This window comes from Taudactylus pleione, unplaced genomic scaffold (genome assembly GCF_031769625.1).
Source record: "Taudactylus pleione unplaced genomic scaffold, aTauple2 ptg000145l, whole genome shotgun sequence".
Taxonomy (NCBI): domain Eukaryota; kingdom Metazoa; phylum Chordata; class Amphibia; order Anura; family Myobatrachidae; genus Taudactylus; species Taudactylus pleione.
This window is the reverse complement of record NW_028284547.1, coordinates 2,976,421-2,992,282: the sequence shown is the minus strand read 5'-3', so window position 1 is coordinate 2,992,282 and position 15,862 is coordinate 2,976,421. Positions and strand designations below refer to the sequence as shown.

Genomic DNA, 15,862 nt, shown 5'->3' with positions numbered 1-15,862 from the left:
TATATGACCTCATTAACATCACATACTGCCTTCTTATGCTAAACCCTCCCCTCCTTAAAACGCCCTGATCATCTCTGAACATGGGAAAATTCAGAGGGACGGTGCTAACCCCGTTTTTCCTTGTTTCACAGTGTCATGCACCTTATTGTGAATGTTACAGATTTACTTTGACTGACATGAACCTGCTCCACAAAAATATTGCATAAATGCAACAATGAGAGAGAAAGGACTGGTGCTTTGCACCAGTGGATGCACATGGCAGAGACATAGACACATTTGCGCAAAACATTAACGCCACTTCACCTCCGCGCACCTTTCCTGGCTGTATATGACCCCAGGGAAATCTGCACGCTGGAAATCACCGCACGAACGTCAGAAAGGGTAATGAAGTGACTAATTAGGCTCCTCCTTTCTTGCAGTGTTTATTAGACCACCGGTCCTTAATTCGTCTATCTTGGAAGATATAACAGTGGAAGTGACTTGGGAAAACCCAGAGGACTCTCCATACCCTCTGCTGGTGGAATTGAGGTATCGCATACTGGGAGATAGCAGTTGGACCCTGGTGAGTATGTGAGTGGTACAGTCGCAGGGAAGTGTTGATATTTAAGTAGCAGAGACGTATATATTGGGCCCATCCATTCAGTAGGAATTTGTTGCATCAAGTAGCCACAATTTGGCTGCCTCCACTGTCTGTGGGTAGTTAGTAAGTGTATTTGGCCGGCCAGATCAAGCACAGTGACCCAAGAGTTCAGCATAGAGATTTAGGTTTTGAGGGCAGGATTTGTATTGTTTACTCAGTGGCAAACGCAGGATTTCCAGAGGGGTTTTTCCAAATGCTTAATTTTAGAGCGAGTGTGGCCTGTCAATGAAGAGGGCAGAATTTGTACTTATCCAGTTTTAATAAGCGTCCTACAAAGTGTATTATGTGTAATAATTCCAGCATATACAGGACCAGCGATCACAGTAAGCCATTAGATGTATCAGTAGGCCATCCTGCCTGAGCTGAATGTATTTATTTTAGATGTGGGCACCATTGCAGAGCATGGGAGCAAGTTCGGGAGCCTGGAGGAGCAGCAGAAGAACCTAGCACTGCCCTGGACATACCGTATATGTACATATTGGGCTCTATAGCAGTGCATCTCTAACAGTGCATGTTTTCCAGATCTTCTAGTTGGTGCACGGGTTATTTATTACTGGCTGATACATGTTAAAAGATCCACAGGTGGTGCTAATTATTTCATTTGTGATACTGAGAAGAACATGCAGCACTAGTAACAATCTATTATATTACTATTTCTATTGTGGACATGGTGTGGGCTGGGAGGGGGGTTTCCAGGCATACGGAACCCCCCCCTGTGTTTGCCTATGTTACTAGTCACCAGATTAAGTTCAGCTTTGCTTATTGGCCATTAGATCAGGGTCTGTTATGTATACTAAGCTCCTGACTTTAGCTCTATTATATTATGGAGTTGGGTAGAGGATCCTGGTGGTCGGGATGCAGACAGACAGAATACCGACAGCAGGATCCCGACAGTCAGAATCCCAATGCCGGAAGGTAAGTATGCTAACCCTAACCCACCTATCCTGCAGCCTAACCCTAACCTTCCCTGCCCGCAGCTTAAGCCTAACCCTCCCCCTAGTGCCTAAGCCCTACACCTAACCCTAATACTTACCGACGCGATGCCGGCGATCGGGATGCTGGAGCTGGGATTCCGACTGCTGTCAGAATTCGGCGCCGGTATTCTGAGAGCCGGTATGCCGACCTCCGGGATGGTAAGTACCTCCCATATAATGGTCTGTCCAGCAGTTCTGCTTTGTATAAAAGCCATGGGCTTAGACTCAGATTTGAGATGTGTTTGGTATACTCGTCACAGGACCGGAAGCTATTTTTTACACTAGCAGCGTGGAACCCTCTGCGCTCTCAGGGTGTTCGTCTCACCCAGGACGCCGGTGTCTCTGCAGCTAGGTATGAATTTGCAGAGGCTCACTAGGGCACGCCCAGAAAATGATCGCAATTGCGTTAACGTAGCCAACCCCCGTTACTTTCCCCTCAAAAGCTGACTACCAGCCACTTGCTTGAAGGAAGAAAATCCTTGGTGGACCACCATTCCACGTGCGCAGTGCAGCTTTGGCGCATGCACATTATTTAAAAAAAACGCTCCACTGCGCCCGACAACCACACTCCGTCCGCCTATGAAACGGGACCGTCCGTATTACTGATGGCCGACAAAGGGTCCGTACAGTAATCGTGCTGAGTGGAGGTTAAAGGGACGCTAACCTTAAAAATAATGTATACCTAAGATGGGAATGCATGTACTGCAGATTGTTCTGTGTTATTCCTACAGCGATAGGGAGTTGTCTTCCACCTTTACCTGCAGTGTAATAATTTATGGCCTTTTTGGGCTGGGCCACGCACCCATTTATGTCATATCCTACCCCCCCTGTGATGTGGCGCATATCCCTTGCCGCTAATCCAGGCCCCCAAACCTTGTATGATCACAGTTCACTTAGGGGGTCATTCAGACCCACTCGCGAGCGGCAGTACGCTCGCAAGTGAGTCGATGGTCCCCACTGCGCATGCGCACGACGGAGGGAGCTCCGTCGTGCGCATGCGCGAGACCCGGCGAGCGAAGGACTTTCCATCGCTCCGGGTCTCGCACCAAAGGGGGCGTGCTGTCGATGTTGATTGACAGCATGCCCCCTTTGGTGGGCGTTCCGGGGGCGTGCCTGCCAGACGGAGGCGTTCCTATGGGAACGCCTACCGTCTGAAGCCGGCCCCACTGACATCACTAGTGATGTCAGTGGGAGTGATTTCGGCCCTGATAGAGCCAAAATCACTCCTGGCCTTGCGGTTGAGAAACCCGACCACAGGGTTTCACTCGCAAGTCCGATGGTCGCGATGGTCAAGACCATCGCGAAAATCTTGTTGGACGCTCGTATATGCTGTGGGTGGTGACCCACAGCTATACGAGCATCCAGGAGGACGCTCCATTTTAATGGAGGTGGGCCCTGATTCAGAGCGAGCGCTCTGGTCAGAGCGTCCGGCTCTGAATCAGGGCCTTAGTTTGATAGGAGAGCTCTGGGCAGAGATGATAGGATTTCGGGGGTAATGGAATGAAGCAATGGAACTGCACTGTAGGGTGAGATCTGTTGGCAATCTTACAATCGCTGTCATAGAATCTAGGTAAAATCCTGTAAACAGTATATACAGTATGCAAAAATACAAGCTATAGGGTTAAAGTCAGTTTTAATACAATGGTTGGTATACTAATGTAACAGTACTATCCGGTTTATCCATTATTGTATATTGTTATTGTATATATCTACCTTGTGAATAAGTACATTAATAAGTACATTATTTAATCTCAATCATAACTTTCTCATTGATCAGAAGCTTATTAATGTCCCATACAGGGACGACCAATACGTTTAACATGTTGACACCAGAATGTCGACATACAGTTTTTTGCTTAGTTTACCTTAACCCTAAACGTAACTCAAAAAATAATAAAAAAGCAAAAACAAAACACATATGTCGACATGAACATGCTGTTGTCGATATGTTGACATTTGTGAATGGCTGTCGACTTAACGTCCATGTTGGCATTCAGAATCTGACGACATTCTGGGGTCGATATTCTAAATGTTGACATTGTGACTGGGTCCCAGTCAGCGTCCTAGCTCATAAAGTACCAAACTGGAAAAAAAATGATAATATGAATCATATAAACCTGTATCCCAGGAGTATGGTGATGGGGCTCAGTAATGAGGTTATTATACCTATGTGACAATTGGAGATTATATCCAGCATCATGTTACATTCCAAAGCAGACTCTACTAATTACATTCAGGTTAACGAGAACAACCTGGAGGCCAACGCATATCTGCTAGATGACCCAGAGCCATATACAAAGTATGAATTCCAGATCCGCTATCTGCCAGATGAGCAGCAGGAGAACAGAGGCAGTATGTGGAGTGAGATTTATGTTCTCACTACTCCAGAAGATGGTAAGTGAGGGAGGGTGAGCTTTCCTGGAGACAACACGTTTTGCTTCCTACTCCCTAAAACATCATCACCTCCTTATCTCATTACTACCGCTTCGTGTTCTCATTTGTAATCTACCACAACCTCTTACATTTCTCTCTCCAGTTCATTATCTAATCTATATATATATATTTTTTTTGCATAATTCACTACTACCTCTAGTGTTCTTCTCTCTATCTCATTATCTCCACTTGTGCACTCCTCTCTATCCTATAACATCCTCTTGTGTTCTCCTCTCTATCCTATAACATCCTCTTGTGTTCTCCTCTCTATCCTATAACATCCTCTTGTGTTCTCCTCTCTATCCTATAACATCCTCTTGTGTTCTCCTCTCTATCCTATAACATCCTCTTGTGTTCTCCTCTCTATCCTATAACATCCTCTTGTGTTCTCCTCTCTATCCTATAACAACCTCTTGTGTTCTCCTCTCTATCCAATAACATCCTCATGTGTTCTCCTCTCTATCCTATAACATCCTCTTGTGTTCTCCTCTCTATCCTATAACATCTTCTTGTGTTCTCCTCTCTATCCCATAACATCCTCTTGTGTTCTCCTCTCTATCCTATAACATCTTCTTGTGTTCTCCTCTCTATCCCATAACATCCTCTTGTGTTCTCCTCTCTATCCTATAACATCCTCTTGTGTTCTCCTCTCTATCCTATAACATCCTCTTGTGTTCTCCTCCCTATCCTATAACATCCTCTTGTGTTCTCCTCTCTTCCTCTCTTTCCTATAACATCATCATGTGTTCTCCTCTCTATCCTATAATATCCTCTTGTGTTTTCCTCTCTATCCTATAACATCCTCTTGTGTTCTCCTCTCTATCCTATAACATTCTCTTGTGTTCTCCTCTCTATTCTATAACATCCTCTAGTGTTCTCCTCTCTATCCTATGACATCCTCTTGTGTTCTCCTCTCTAACCTATAACATCCTCTTGTGTTCTCCTCTCTATCCTATAACATCCTCTTGTGTTCTCCTCTCTATCCTATAAGATCATCATGTGTTCTTCTCTCTATCTCATTACCTCCACTTGTGCACTCCTCTCTATCCTATAACATCCTCTTGTGTTCTCCTCTCTATCCTATAACATCCTCTTGTGTTCTCCTCTCTATCTCATTACCTCCACTTGTGCACTCCTCTCTATCCTATAACATCCTCTTGTGTTCTCCTCTCTATCCTATAACATCCTCTTGTGTTCTCCTCTCTATCCTATAACATCCTCTTGTGTTCTCCTCTCTATCCTATAACAACCTCTTGTGTTCTCCTCTCTATCCAATAACATCCTCTTGTGTTCTCCTCTCTATCCAATAACATCCTCTTGTGTTCTCCTCTCTATCCTATAACAACCTCTTGTGTTCTCCTCTCTATCCAATAACATCCTCATGTGTTCTCCTCTCTATCCTATAACATCCTCTTGTGTTCTCCTCTCTATCCCATAACATCCTCTTGTGTTCTCCTCTCTATCCTATAACATCCTCTTGTGTTCTCCTCTCTTTCCTATAACATCATCATGTGTTCTCCTCTCTATCCTATAACAACCTCTTGTGTTCTCCTCTCTATCCTATAACAACCTCTTGTGTTCTCCTCTCTATCCTATAACATCCTCTTGTGTTCTCCTCTCTATCCTATAACATCCTCTTGTGTTCTCCTCTCTATCCTATAACATCCTCTTGTGTTCTCCTCTCTATCCTATAACATCCTCTTGTGTTCTCCTCTCTATCCTATAACATCCTCTTGTGTTCTCCTCTCTATCCTATAACATCCTCATGTGTTCTCCTCTCTATCCTATAACATTATCATGTGTTCTCCTCTCTATCCTATAACAACCTCTTGTGTTCTCTCTATCCTATAACATCCTCTTGTGTTCTCCTCTCTATCCTATAACATCCTCTTGTGTTCTCCTCTCTATCCTATAACATCCTCTTGTGTTCTCCTCTCTATCCTATAACATCATCATGTGTTCTCCTCTCTATCCTATAATATCCTCTTGTGTTCTCCTCTCTATCCTATAACATCCTCTTGTGTTCTCCTCTCTTTCCTATAACATCATCATGTGTTCTCCTCTCTATCCTATAACATCCTCTTGTGTTCTCCTCTCTATCCTATAACATCCTCTTGTGTTCTCCTCTCTATCCTATAACATCCTCTTGTGTTCTCCTCTCTATCCTATAACAACCTCTTGTGTTCTCCTCTCTATCCTATAACATCCTCGTGTTCTCCTCTCTATCCTATAACATCCTCTTGTGTTCTCCTCTCTATCCTATAACATCCTCTTGTGTTTTCCTCTCTATCCTATAACAACCTCTTGTGTTCTCCTCTCTATCCTATAACAACCTCTTGTGTTCTCCTCTCTATCCTATACCATCCTCTTGTGTTCTCCTCTCTATCCTATAACATCCTCTTGTGTTCTCCTCTCTATCCTATAACAACCTCTTGTGTTCTCCTCTCTATCCTATAACATCCTCTTGTGTTCTACTCTCTATCCTATAACATCCTCTTGTGTTCTCCTCTCTATCCTATAATATCCTCTTGTGTTCTCCTCTCTATCCTATAACATCCTCTTGTGTTCTCCTCTCTTTCCTATAACATCATCATGTGTTCTCTCTATCCTATAACAACCTCTTGTGTTCTCCTCTCTATCCTATAACAACCTCTTGTGTTCTCCTCTCTATCCTATAACATCCTCTTGTGTTCTCCTCTCTATCCTATAACAACCTCTTGTGTTCTCCTCTCTATCCTATAACATCCTCTTGTGTTCTCCTCTCTATCCTATAACATCCTCTTGTGTTCTCCTCTCTATCCTATAACATCCTCTTGTGTTCTCCTCTCTATCCTATAACATCCTCATGTGTTCTCCTCTCTATCCTATAACATTATCATGTGTTCTCCTCTCTATCCTATAACAACCTCTTGTGTTCTCTCTATCCTATAACATCCTCTTGTGTTCTCCTCTCTATCCTATAACATCCTCTTGTGTTCTCCTCTCTATCCTATAACATCCTCTTGTGTTCTCCTCTCTATCCTATAACATCCTCGTGTTCTCCTCTCTATCCTATAACATCCTCTTGTGTTCTCCTCTCTATCCTATAACATCCTCTTGTGTTCTCCTCTCTATCCTATAACATCCTCTTGTGTTCTCCTCTCTATCCTATAACAACCTCTTGTGTTCTCCTCTCTATCCTATAACATCCTCTTGTGTTTTCCTCTCTATCCTATAACAACCTCTTGTGTTCTCCTCTCTATCCTATAACAACCTCTTGTGTTCTCCTCTCTATCCTATACCATCCTCTTGTGTTCTCCTCTCTATCCTATAATATCCTCTTGTGTTCTCCTCTCTATCCTATAACATCCTCTTGTGTTCTCCTCTCTATCCTATAACAACCTCTTGTGTTCTCCTCTCTATCCTATAACATCCTCTTGTGTTCTACTCTCTATCCTATAACATCCTCTTGTGTTCTCCTCTCTATCCTATAACATCCTCTAGTGTTCTCCTCTCTATCCTATAACATCCTCTAGTGTTCTCCTCTCTATCCTATAACATCCTCTAGTGTTCTCCTCTCTATCCTATAACATCCTCTTGTGTTCTCCTCTCTATCCTATAACATCCTCTTGTGTTCTCCTCTCTATCCTATAACATCCTCTTGTGTTCTCCTCTCTATCCTATAACATCCTCTTGTGTTCTCCTCTCTATCCTATAACATCCTCTTGTGTTCTCCTCTCTATCCTATAACATCCTCTTGTGTTCTCCTCTCTATCCTATCAACATCTTATGTGCTCTTGTGTTTCATTCTCTGTCTTCTCAGCTCATCCATATTCCTTTCTATATATTTCCTTTTCCTCTAACATGTCTATTGTTCTATCACACTTGTCTCTCCTTTAGTTCCTAGTGGGACCCTGGACGTGTGGAGAAGTTTGGAGATGTGGCCTCTGCTACTGATAATGTGGAAGGTGAGAGCACCTAATGATTGTATGATGGTGTGTGACAGCGGCTACTGCACCAGGTCTGCATGTACAATGTAGACCATGTCACTGCCTTAAATGTACATGGAAAATGAAGATGCTGCCATATGTAGAGGAAGGGTACCTGCAGGTGAGGTACCCTTCCTCTACATGGGTAATAGTATGTGAGCAATGGGTGATAATGCCATGCTAGTATATATGGAAGACAGTCCTGTCAGATGACTATTCCCTGTAAGAATGACAAAGCTCTCTCCCCCCTCCTCATCTTTCTCTCTGCCTCTCCCTCTCTTTGCAGCCTTTGAGCCCTCGCTTTGCAAGAGGCAAAATCCTCAGTTACCAGGTGGTGTTTAATAGCATTGAGCCCATAATCACTGAAGCTCCATGTTGCAGCACGATACTGCCTGCCCAGACCACACGTGTGTGCGTCAGTGCCAGGAACTCAAGGGGGCTCGGCAACAGCACTTGTCTCACCCAGCTTTGTTCAGGTAATTTATTACTGTGCTATAGACTGGAGCACATGATATCACTGGGCAATGCCCGCTGGTATGTCCCTGGGCAGCTGTCTTTGTCACGTTGTGTCACTGGGCAGCGCCTTCTGGTACGTCTCTGGGCAGCTGCCTTTTGGTACTTTAGTGTCACTGGACAGCACCCTCTGGTATGTCAATGGGCAGCTACCTTTGGTACATTAGTGCCACTGGGCAGCACCCTCTGGTACGTCAATGGGCAGGTGCCTTTGGCACGTTGTGTCACTGGGCAGCATCCTCTGGTATGTCACTGGGCAGCTGCCTTTGGCACATTGGGGCACGGAGCAGCGCCATCAGGTATGCCACTGGGCAGCTGCCCTTGGCCTGTTGTGTCCCTGGGCAACGCCATCTGGTACGTCACTGGGCAGCTGCCTTTGGTATGTCTTGTCACTTGGCAGCACCCTCTGGTATGTTATTTTATTGAGAAATTTCCTATTTGTGAACAATGTCTCAACTGAACCTGTTACCACTGACCAAGCCACTGCCTGCTGTACTTTACCTATAGAATAGCATTTTGGGCATAATACTGTAGTTGATTTATGCACCGAGGCCTATCCTATTGTCGCTCTCTGTGTGATTTATGCACCGTGGCCTAGTCCTATTGTTGCTCTCTGTGTGATTTATGTACCGTGGCCTAGTCCTATTGTCACTCTCTGTGTGATTTATGCACCGTGGCCTAGTCCTATTGTTGCTCTCTGTGTGATTTATGTACCGTGGCCTAGTCCTATTGTCACTCTCTGTGTGATTTATGCACCTTGGCCTAGTCCTATTGTCGCTCTCTGTGTGATTTATGCACCGTGGCCTAGTCCTATTGTCGCTCTCTGTGTGATTTATGCACCGTGGCCTAGTCCTATTGTCGCTCTCTGTGTGATTTATGCACCGTGGCCTAGTCCTATTGTCGCTCTCTGTGTGATTTATGCACCGTGGCCTAGTCCTATTGTCGCTCTCTGTGTGATTTATGCACCGTGGCCTAGTCCTTCGCTCTCTGTGTGATTTATGCACCGTCGCCTAGTCCTATTGTCACTCTCTGTGTGATTTATGCACCGTGACCTAGTCCTATTGTCGCTCTCTGTGTGATTTATGCACCGTGACCTAGTCCTATTGTCGCTCTGTGTGATTTATGCACCGTGGCCTAGTCCCATTGTCGCTCTCTGTGTGATTTATGCACCGTGGCCTAGTCCCATTGTCGCTCTCTGTGTGATTTATGCACCGTGGCCTAGTCCTATTGTCGCTCTCTGTGTGATTTATGCACCGTGGCCTAGTCCTATTGTCGCTCTCTGTGTGATTTATGCACCGTGGCCTAGTCCTATTGTCGCTCTCTGTGTGATTTATGCACCGTGGCCTAGTCCTATTGTCGCTCTCTGTGTGATTTATGCACCGTGGCCTAGTCTTATTGTCGCTCTCTGTGTGATTTATGCACCGTGGCCTAGTCCTATTGTCGCTCTCTGTGTGATTTATGCACCGTGGCCTAGTCCTATTGTCGCTCTCTGTGTGATTTATGCACCGTGGCCTAGTCCTATTGTCGCTCTCTGTGTGATTTATGCACCGTGGCCTAGTCCTATTGTCGCTCTCTGTGTGATTTATGCACCGTGGCCTAGTCCTATTGTCGCTCTCTGTGTGATTTATGCACCGTGGCCTAGTCCTATTGTCGCTCTCTGTGTGATTTATGCACCGTGGCCTAGTCCTATTGTCGCTCTCTGTGTGATTTATGCACCGTGGCCTAGTCCTATTGTCGCTCTCTGTGTGATTTATGCACCGTGGCCTAGTCCTATTGTCGCTCTCTGTGTGATTTATGCACCGTAGCCTAGTCCTATTGTCGCTCTCTGTGTGATTTATGCACCGTGGCCAAGTCCTATTGTCGCTCTCTGTGTGATTTATGCACCGTGGCCAAGTCCTATTGTCGCTCTCTGTGTGATTTATGCACCGTGGCCAAGTCCTATTGTCGCTCTCTGTGTGATTTATGCACCGTGGCCAAGTCCTATTGTCGCTCTCTGTGTGATTTATGCACCGTGGCCAAGTCCTATTGTCGCTCTCTGTGTGATTTATGCACCGTAGCCTAGTCCTATTGTCGCTCTCAGTGTGATTTATGCACCGTGGCCTAGTCCTATTGTCACTCTCTGTGTGATTTATGCACCGTGGCCTAGTCCTATTGTCGCTCTCTGTGAGGTTCTGAAGGGACTACACTTGGTGTTGCTGCCCAATGTCGCTCTCTAGTTTGATATTTGCATTCACTGATTCAGAGCTGCTGGTCTGTTACGTCTTCCGTATCAAACCAAAGTAATAGACCTCACGGTTGAGTGACTTTCATCCACTGTTGTCCCTCGTTTGTGATGTCTTTCTCCAGACATTCTCTGTACCAGGAGAACCATCAGCGAGGGGAAGTTATCATCTCCGTAGCTCCTGGCAGATGTTCCCAGCAATCTCTTTTCTCTCTCTCATTTTTGCGCGATTGAAGGTCCAGCTGGAAGTGCTTATAATGGAAAATTTAAAAATGTTACTTTAAAGTCCAACCTGCTACCAGATTAGACTTAACTTGAACGTACCTGGAAATGAGCTGAAAATATAAATGGGTTTCTATATATTGGTTGCTTATTTTGTAAAAATATCTTGCTCAGAGGGGTTCTGTTCCATGAAGGTAACATAAGAATTCCATACTTATTTTTCATGCCAATCTGACTGAGATTATTGATTACCGTTCATGCAGAAATTGCTGGGATGTCTCCTTTTGGTGGTAGAGCCTGGGGAGATGCGACAGGAAGAATCAACGTCTGGTGGGAAGAGACACTGTCCCCCGACCTCTCTTTGAGTTATCTGGTGGAATGGAGAGAAGATGGGAGACAACAGCTTAACTGGACCAGAAGCCAGACGGCCAATCAGACACTAATACTTCCAGGTGAGACCCAGGTGAGAGCCTAGCAACACCCCTAAGTGAATAACGAGAGTCTGATACTCCCACAAAAGCAGGAGCACATGAGAGCAATGGGAGAAGGACAGATGAGAGTACAATGACCCTCAGAAGTGAGTGTCAGAAGTCTAAGTGAAACACTAACACAACCAGGCAAATTATAAGTAATAGTCTAAAGAACGTATTAAGTGAATAGTAAGAGAAGTGATAACTGGATAGGGACAAGCTCCGTTTTGCTTCATCCGTGACTTTGTATGTGTGTAAACCTAATTCCTGAGCAGTTATAGTCACATCCCAGCGTCTCTGGTTTGGGGATTATACAGTCGGGAAGCCGGCGGTCGGGATTCCGTCCATCGGCTTCCCGACTGTTTCCCGGTGAGTGGTGTGTCGCTGCGTCTGTGATGCAAATTAGAAGCAAAATCGAAAAAAAAAAAATACAGAGCGCTACACCTTTCAAGACGGCTCAGTCACCGGGGATCTCGTGTCATTATGACGTTTAGACAATAGGTGTATGAGGGCACATCTGTACTAGCACTTGTAAATGTGAATACAAAACTTCCAGGTGAGGAACAGGTGAGAATCTTACACTTCCAGATGAGGGTCAGGTGAGAATGATACAGTTCCAGGTGAGGGACAGGTGAGAATCCTACACTTCCAGGTGTGGGACAGGAGAATCCTACAATTCCAGGTGAGAATCTTATACTTCCAGTTGAGGGACAGGTGAGAATCCTACACTTCCAGGTGAGGGAGAGGTGAGAATCTTACACTTCCAGTTGAGGGACAGGTGAGAATCCTACACTTCCAGGTGAGGGAGAGGTGAGAATCTTACACTTCCAGTTGAGGGACAGGTAAGAATCCTACACTTCCAGGTGAGGTAGAGGTAAGAATCCTACACTTCCAGGTGAGGGACAGGTGAGAATCCTACATTTCCAGATGAGGGACAGGTGAGAATCTTACACTTCCAGGTGAGGGAGAGGTGAGAATATTACACTTCCAGTTGAGGGACAGGTGAGAATCCTACACTTCCAGGTGAGGTAGAGGTAAGAATCCTACACTTCCAGGTGAGGGACAGGTGAGAATCCTACACTTCCAGGTGACTGACAAAACCAAGCAGAACAATATACAATGAGAGCAAAGTGCTAACTTGTAATACTCAGGTGAGAGGCAAACTCTCCATTACACTCTTAGGTGAGTGACAGATGAGGCCAAAACACTCTCAGGTGAGGGACAGATGAGGCCAAAACACTCAGGTTTGGTACAGATGAGGCCAAACACTCTCAGGTGAGGGACAGATGAGGCCAACACTCATGTATGGGACAGATGAGGCCAAAACACTCCCAGGTGAGGGACAGATGAGGTGATTACACTACCAGGTGAGTAACAGGTGAGAGCCTAACTCTCAGTATAGAAAGAAGCTTGACACTCTCAGGTAACGGGAAAGTGAGGCCATCACACTCTTGGCTCAGGGACAGGTGAGAGTGTGGTAAAAGTTTCACACTCTCAGGTAATGGACAGGTGAGGCCAATTCACTCTTGGATGAGGGACCATTGAGATACTAGCGATCCCAGATGAGGGACAGGTGGAGACACAGCACTTCAGGTGAAGGTTTAATGCGAGCAGAACAATCTCAGGTGATAGCCAAAAGTTGGGGACAGGTGAGAAGGGAACACTCTCAAGTAAGGAAAGGGTGAGAAACGAGGATTTTTAGTGGCAGATGCTTTTAACACATCAAAGCTTTGTTATTAACAATGGAAATATCACCTCCTATTATATTATGTATACAGCTATTAATAAAACGTCAAACATTTAAAATGAGAATAAATACCCTAAATAACTATAAAAGCGCACATAGCACATTTGAAAAGTACAATGAGGGTTAACTAGCCCTCTGGTAATTATTTTGTTTTTAATCTTGGAGCGTTTATTTGAAGTCATCACACTCATCTTGTCAGTTATACATAATGTATCCGTGTTCTATTTGTAGACATATTAGAATACACACACACACACACACAAAAAGCTTGATGATGAATTAATTCTCTTAAAAAACCTATATTTAATAACTGAAGACAAAGTAAATATGGTGCTATTGAGTATAAAAGGTTATACTTGTGATGGACATTGTGAACAGTCCGTCATCGACATTTGCAGTTGCCTATGGTCTACTCTAGCTACTCTGTAGCTTTGGATTTGCCATTGGGAACGCAGCAGCATTCCAGACACACCCATGCCCCTTTTTGCGATCACTTTAGGTCGCCTCCCACTCCCCACCCCGATGCACCCAGGGCTCACAGACCCCTTCCCTAAACCTAACCACCCCCTTCCCCGCAGCCTAAACCTAAGTCTCCTGGGGGGGGGTGACTAGCCTAACTTCCCCCCGGGGGTGCCTAACCCTAACCTTCCCTTCCCCTAGCCTAAACCTAACCTTCCCTGGGGGGGTGCCTAACCCTAAGTCTCCCCCCGGGAGCCCTAAAACCTAACCCAACCCACACCCCCCCCGTGCGGCTGTCCGCGCCCGGCTTACCTTCGTTCGGTATGTCAGGCTCCTGGCGTAGGTCTAATGACAGGTGTCGGGATCTCGACGTCTGTCATTAGTACCTTGCCGGGATTTGACAGTTGGGAAGCCGGCGGTCGCCATTTCGACCGTCGGCTTCCTTACTGGATCCCGATGGATGCACCTTTCAGATTTCAGGGGCTGTCAGTGTGACACTATAATCATCAGTACAAGGATTTTATATCCTAATTTAAAGTAAGATCACATCAAGCCACTGACATTATTTTGAAGGACTTATATATATTCTCAAATTGGAAAGGGTATAGCTAAATAGTCGCCAAATGTAACTCTTGAGCAATTGGGATATTGTGAACATATATTGAAATACCATGTTATTCTTATATTTCACCTACGATTCCGAGCTCAGTACTAATATAATCAATGAGTAACAAATAAAAGGAAAAAGCAAAAAATATGGTAGTTGCTCAATCAGCTTAGTATACTACAGGTGCTTGTAAAGGGCGGGGTTTACACTGAACACAGAAAAAAGAAAATACTTGAATCCTACATGATAATAGAAATTCAGAGGTATTGGTTTACAATTACATACATTTGCAAATATATGAATAAGCGCTGGGCCGATGTCAAGGCTCCTCTATACCAGCGTCCCTAACATTAAGGGGTTCACGTCCGAGAAGCAAGGCACCCCAAAAAATTCCAGCCAAGGACCACACACTTATTGATTTATCTTTACACACGTATCCTTTAACACTTCACTATCACCTTTTTTTCCCCTTTTCGTGTGATGCCCTGGGGATGGTCCTTGGCTGGAATTTTTTGGGGTGCCTTGCTTCTCGGACGTGAACCCCTTAATGTTAGGGACGCTGGTATAGAGGAGCCTTGACGTCGGCCAAGCGCTTATTCATATATTTGCAAATGTATGTAAACCAATACCTCTGAATTTCTATTATGTAGGATTCAAGTATTTTTGATTTATCTGCAGTGTGCTGGGGGGCAGTTTTCTTTTTTCTATGTAACAAATAAAAGACACACAGCAGGCATATACTTTATTTTAATACACTTTTTTCTATATATACTTTTCTTAACACACTAATTTTTTTACCTCTATTTCGCTGGCTAATATCCCGCAAAGGGATATTTTTAATGCATATCGAATAAAAGTTTAATTTTTATATGTAAACTAATAATACTAATGTGCTCTCTTTAACTAACATATATTTTTGTCTCTCTTATGAATATCTAACTATTAGTTTTGTCAGTCGGCAGCACCCCCAAACAGAATAACCATTGATTTATTACAAAATACAGGGTCCTTTATCTAATTGTAAGAGGTGTGTGCAGATGTATATATTTCCCCCCCCTCTTATTTTGAACTCCCAGATGAGGGACAGGTTAGAGCCTTACACTCCCAGGTGAGGGACAGGTTAGAGCCTTACGCTCCTAGGTGAGGGACAGGTTAGAGCCTTACGCTCCCAGGTGAGGGACAGGTTAGAGCCTTACACTCCCAGGTGAGGGACAGGTTAGAGCCTTACACTCCCAGGTGAGGGACAGGTTAGAGCCTTACGCTCCCAGGTGAGGGACAGGTTAGAGCCTTACACTCCCAGGTGAGGGACAGGTTAGAGCCTTACACTCCCAGGTGAGGGATAGGTTAGAGCCTTACACTCCCAGGTGAGGGACAGGTTAGAGCCTTACACTCCCAGGTGAGGGACAGGACAGATTAGAAATCCACCATGTGTATGGCCCACAGAGAGGCAAGTAGTGATAGCCCATGTGTGTTCGTCTTACATTCAGAAGTATCTTGAAGTTCAGCATTGAGAAGCCCTGTATTCTGTGGGAAGGTTGAGAAAGGGCCTAACACTCATGGGGGACAGGCAGCTGTTACTTATCTCAAAAAGTGCAAGAAAGTCCCAAC

The 15,862-nt window shown here is 44.8% G+C and overlaps 1 protein-coding gene across 5 annotated transcripts in view; it reads left to right on the top strand.

The window, feature by feature from the left end:
* IL27RA (interleukin 27 receptor subunit alpha) overlaps nucleotides 1-15,862 on the top strand; it is a 73,443-nt gene that overhangs the window by 27,988 nt on the left and 29,593 nt on the right. For all 5 annotated transcript variants that reach the window (XR_015878523.1, XM_088473965.1, XM_088473964.1 and 2 more), the window contains 5 exons: nucleotides 420-562; nucleotides 3,852-4,008; nucleotides 7,927-7,994; nucleotides 8,302-8,491; nucleotides 11,235-11,423. Coding sequence is in view for 4 of the 5 variants with exons in the window: in XM_088473965.1 (XP_088330091.1) it covers nucleotides 420-562; nucleotides 3,852-4,008; nucleotides 7,927-7,994; nucleotides 8,302-8,491; nucleotides 11,235-11,423 (747 nt within the window). In the remaining variant the exon portion in view is untranslated. The remainder of the gene's footprint in view (nucleotides 1-419; nucleotides 563-3,851; nucleotides 4,009-7,926; nucleotides 7,995-8,301; nucleotides 8,492-11,234; nucleotides 11,424-15,862) is intronic.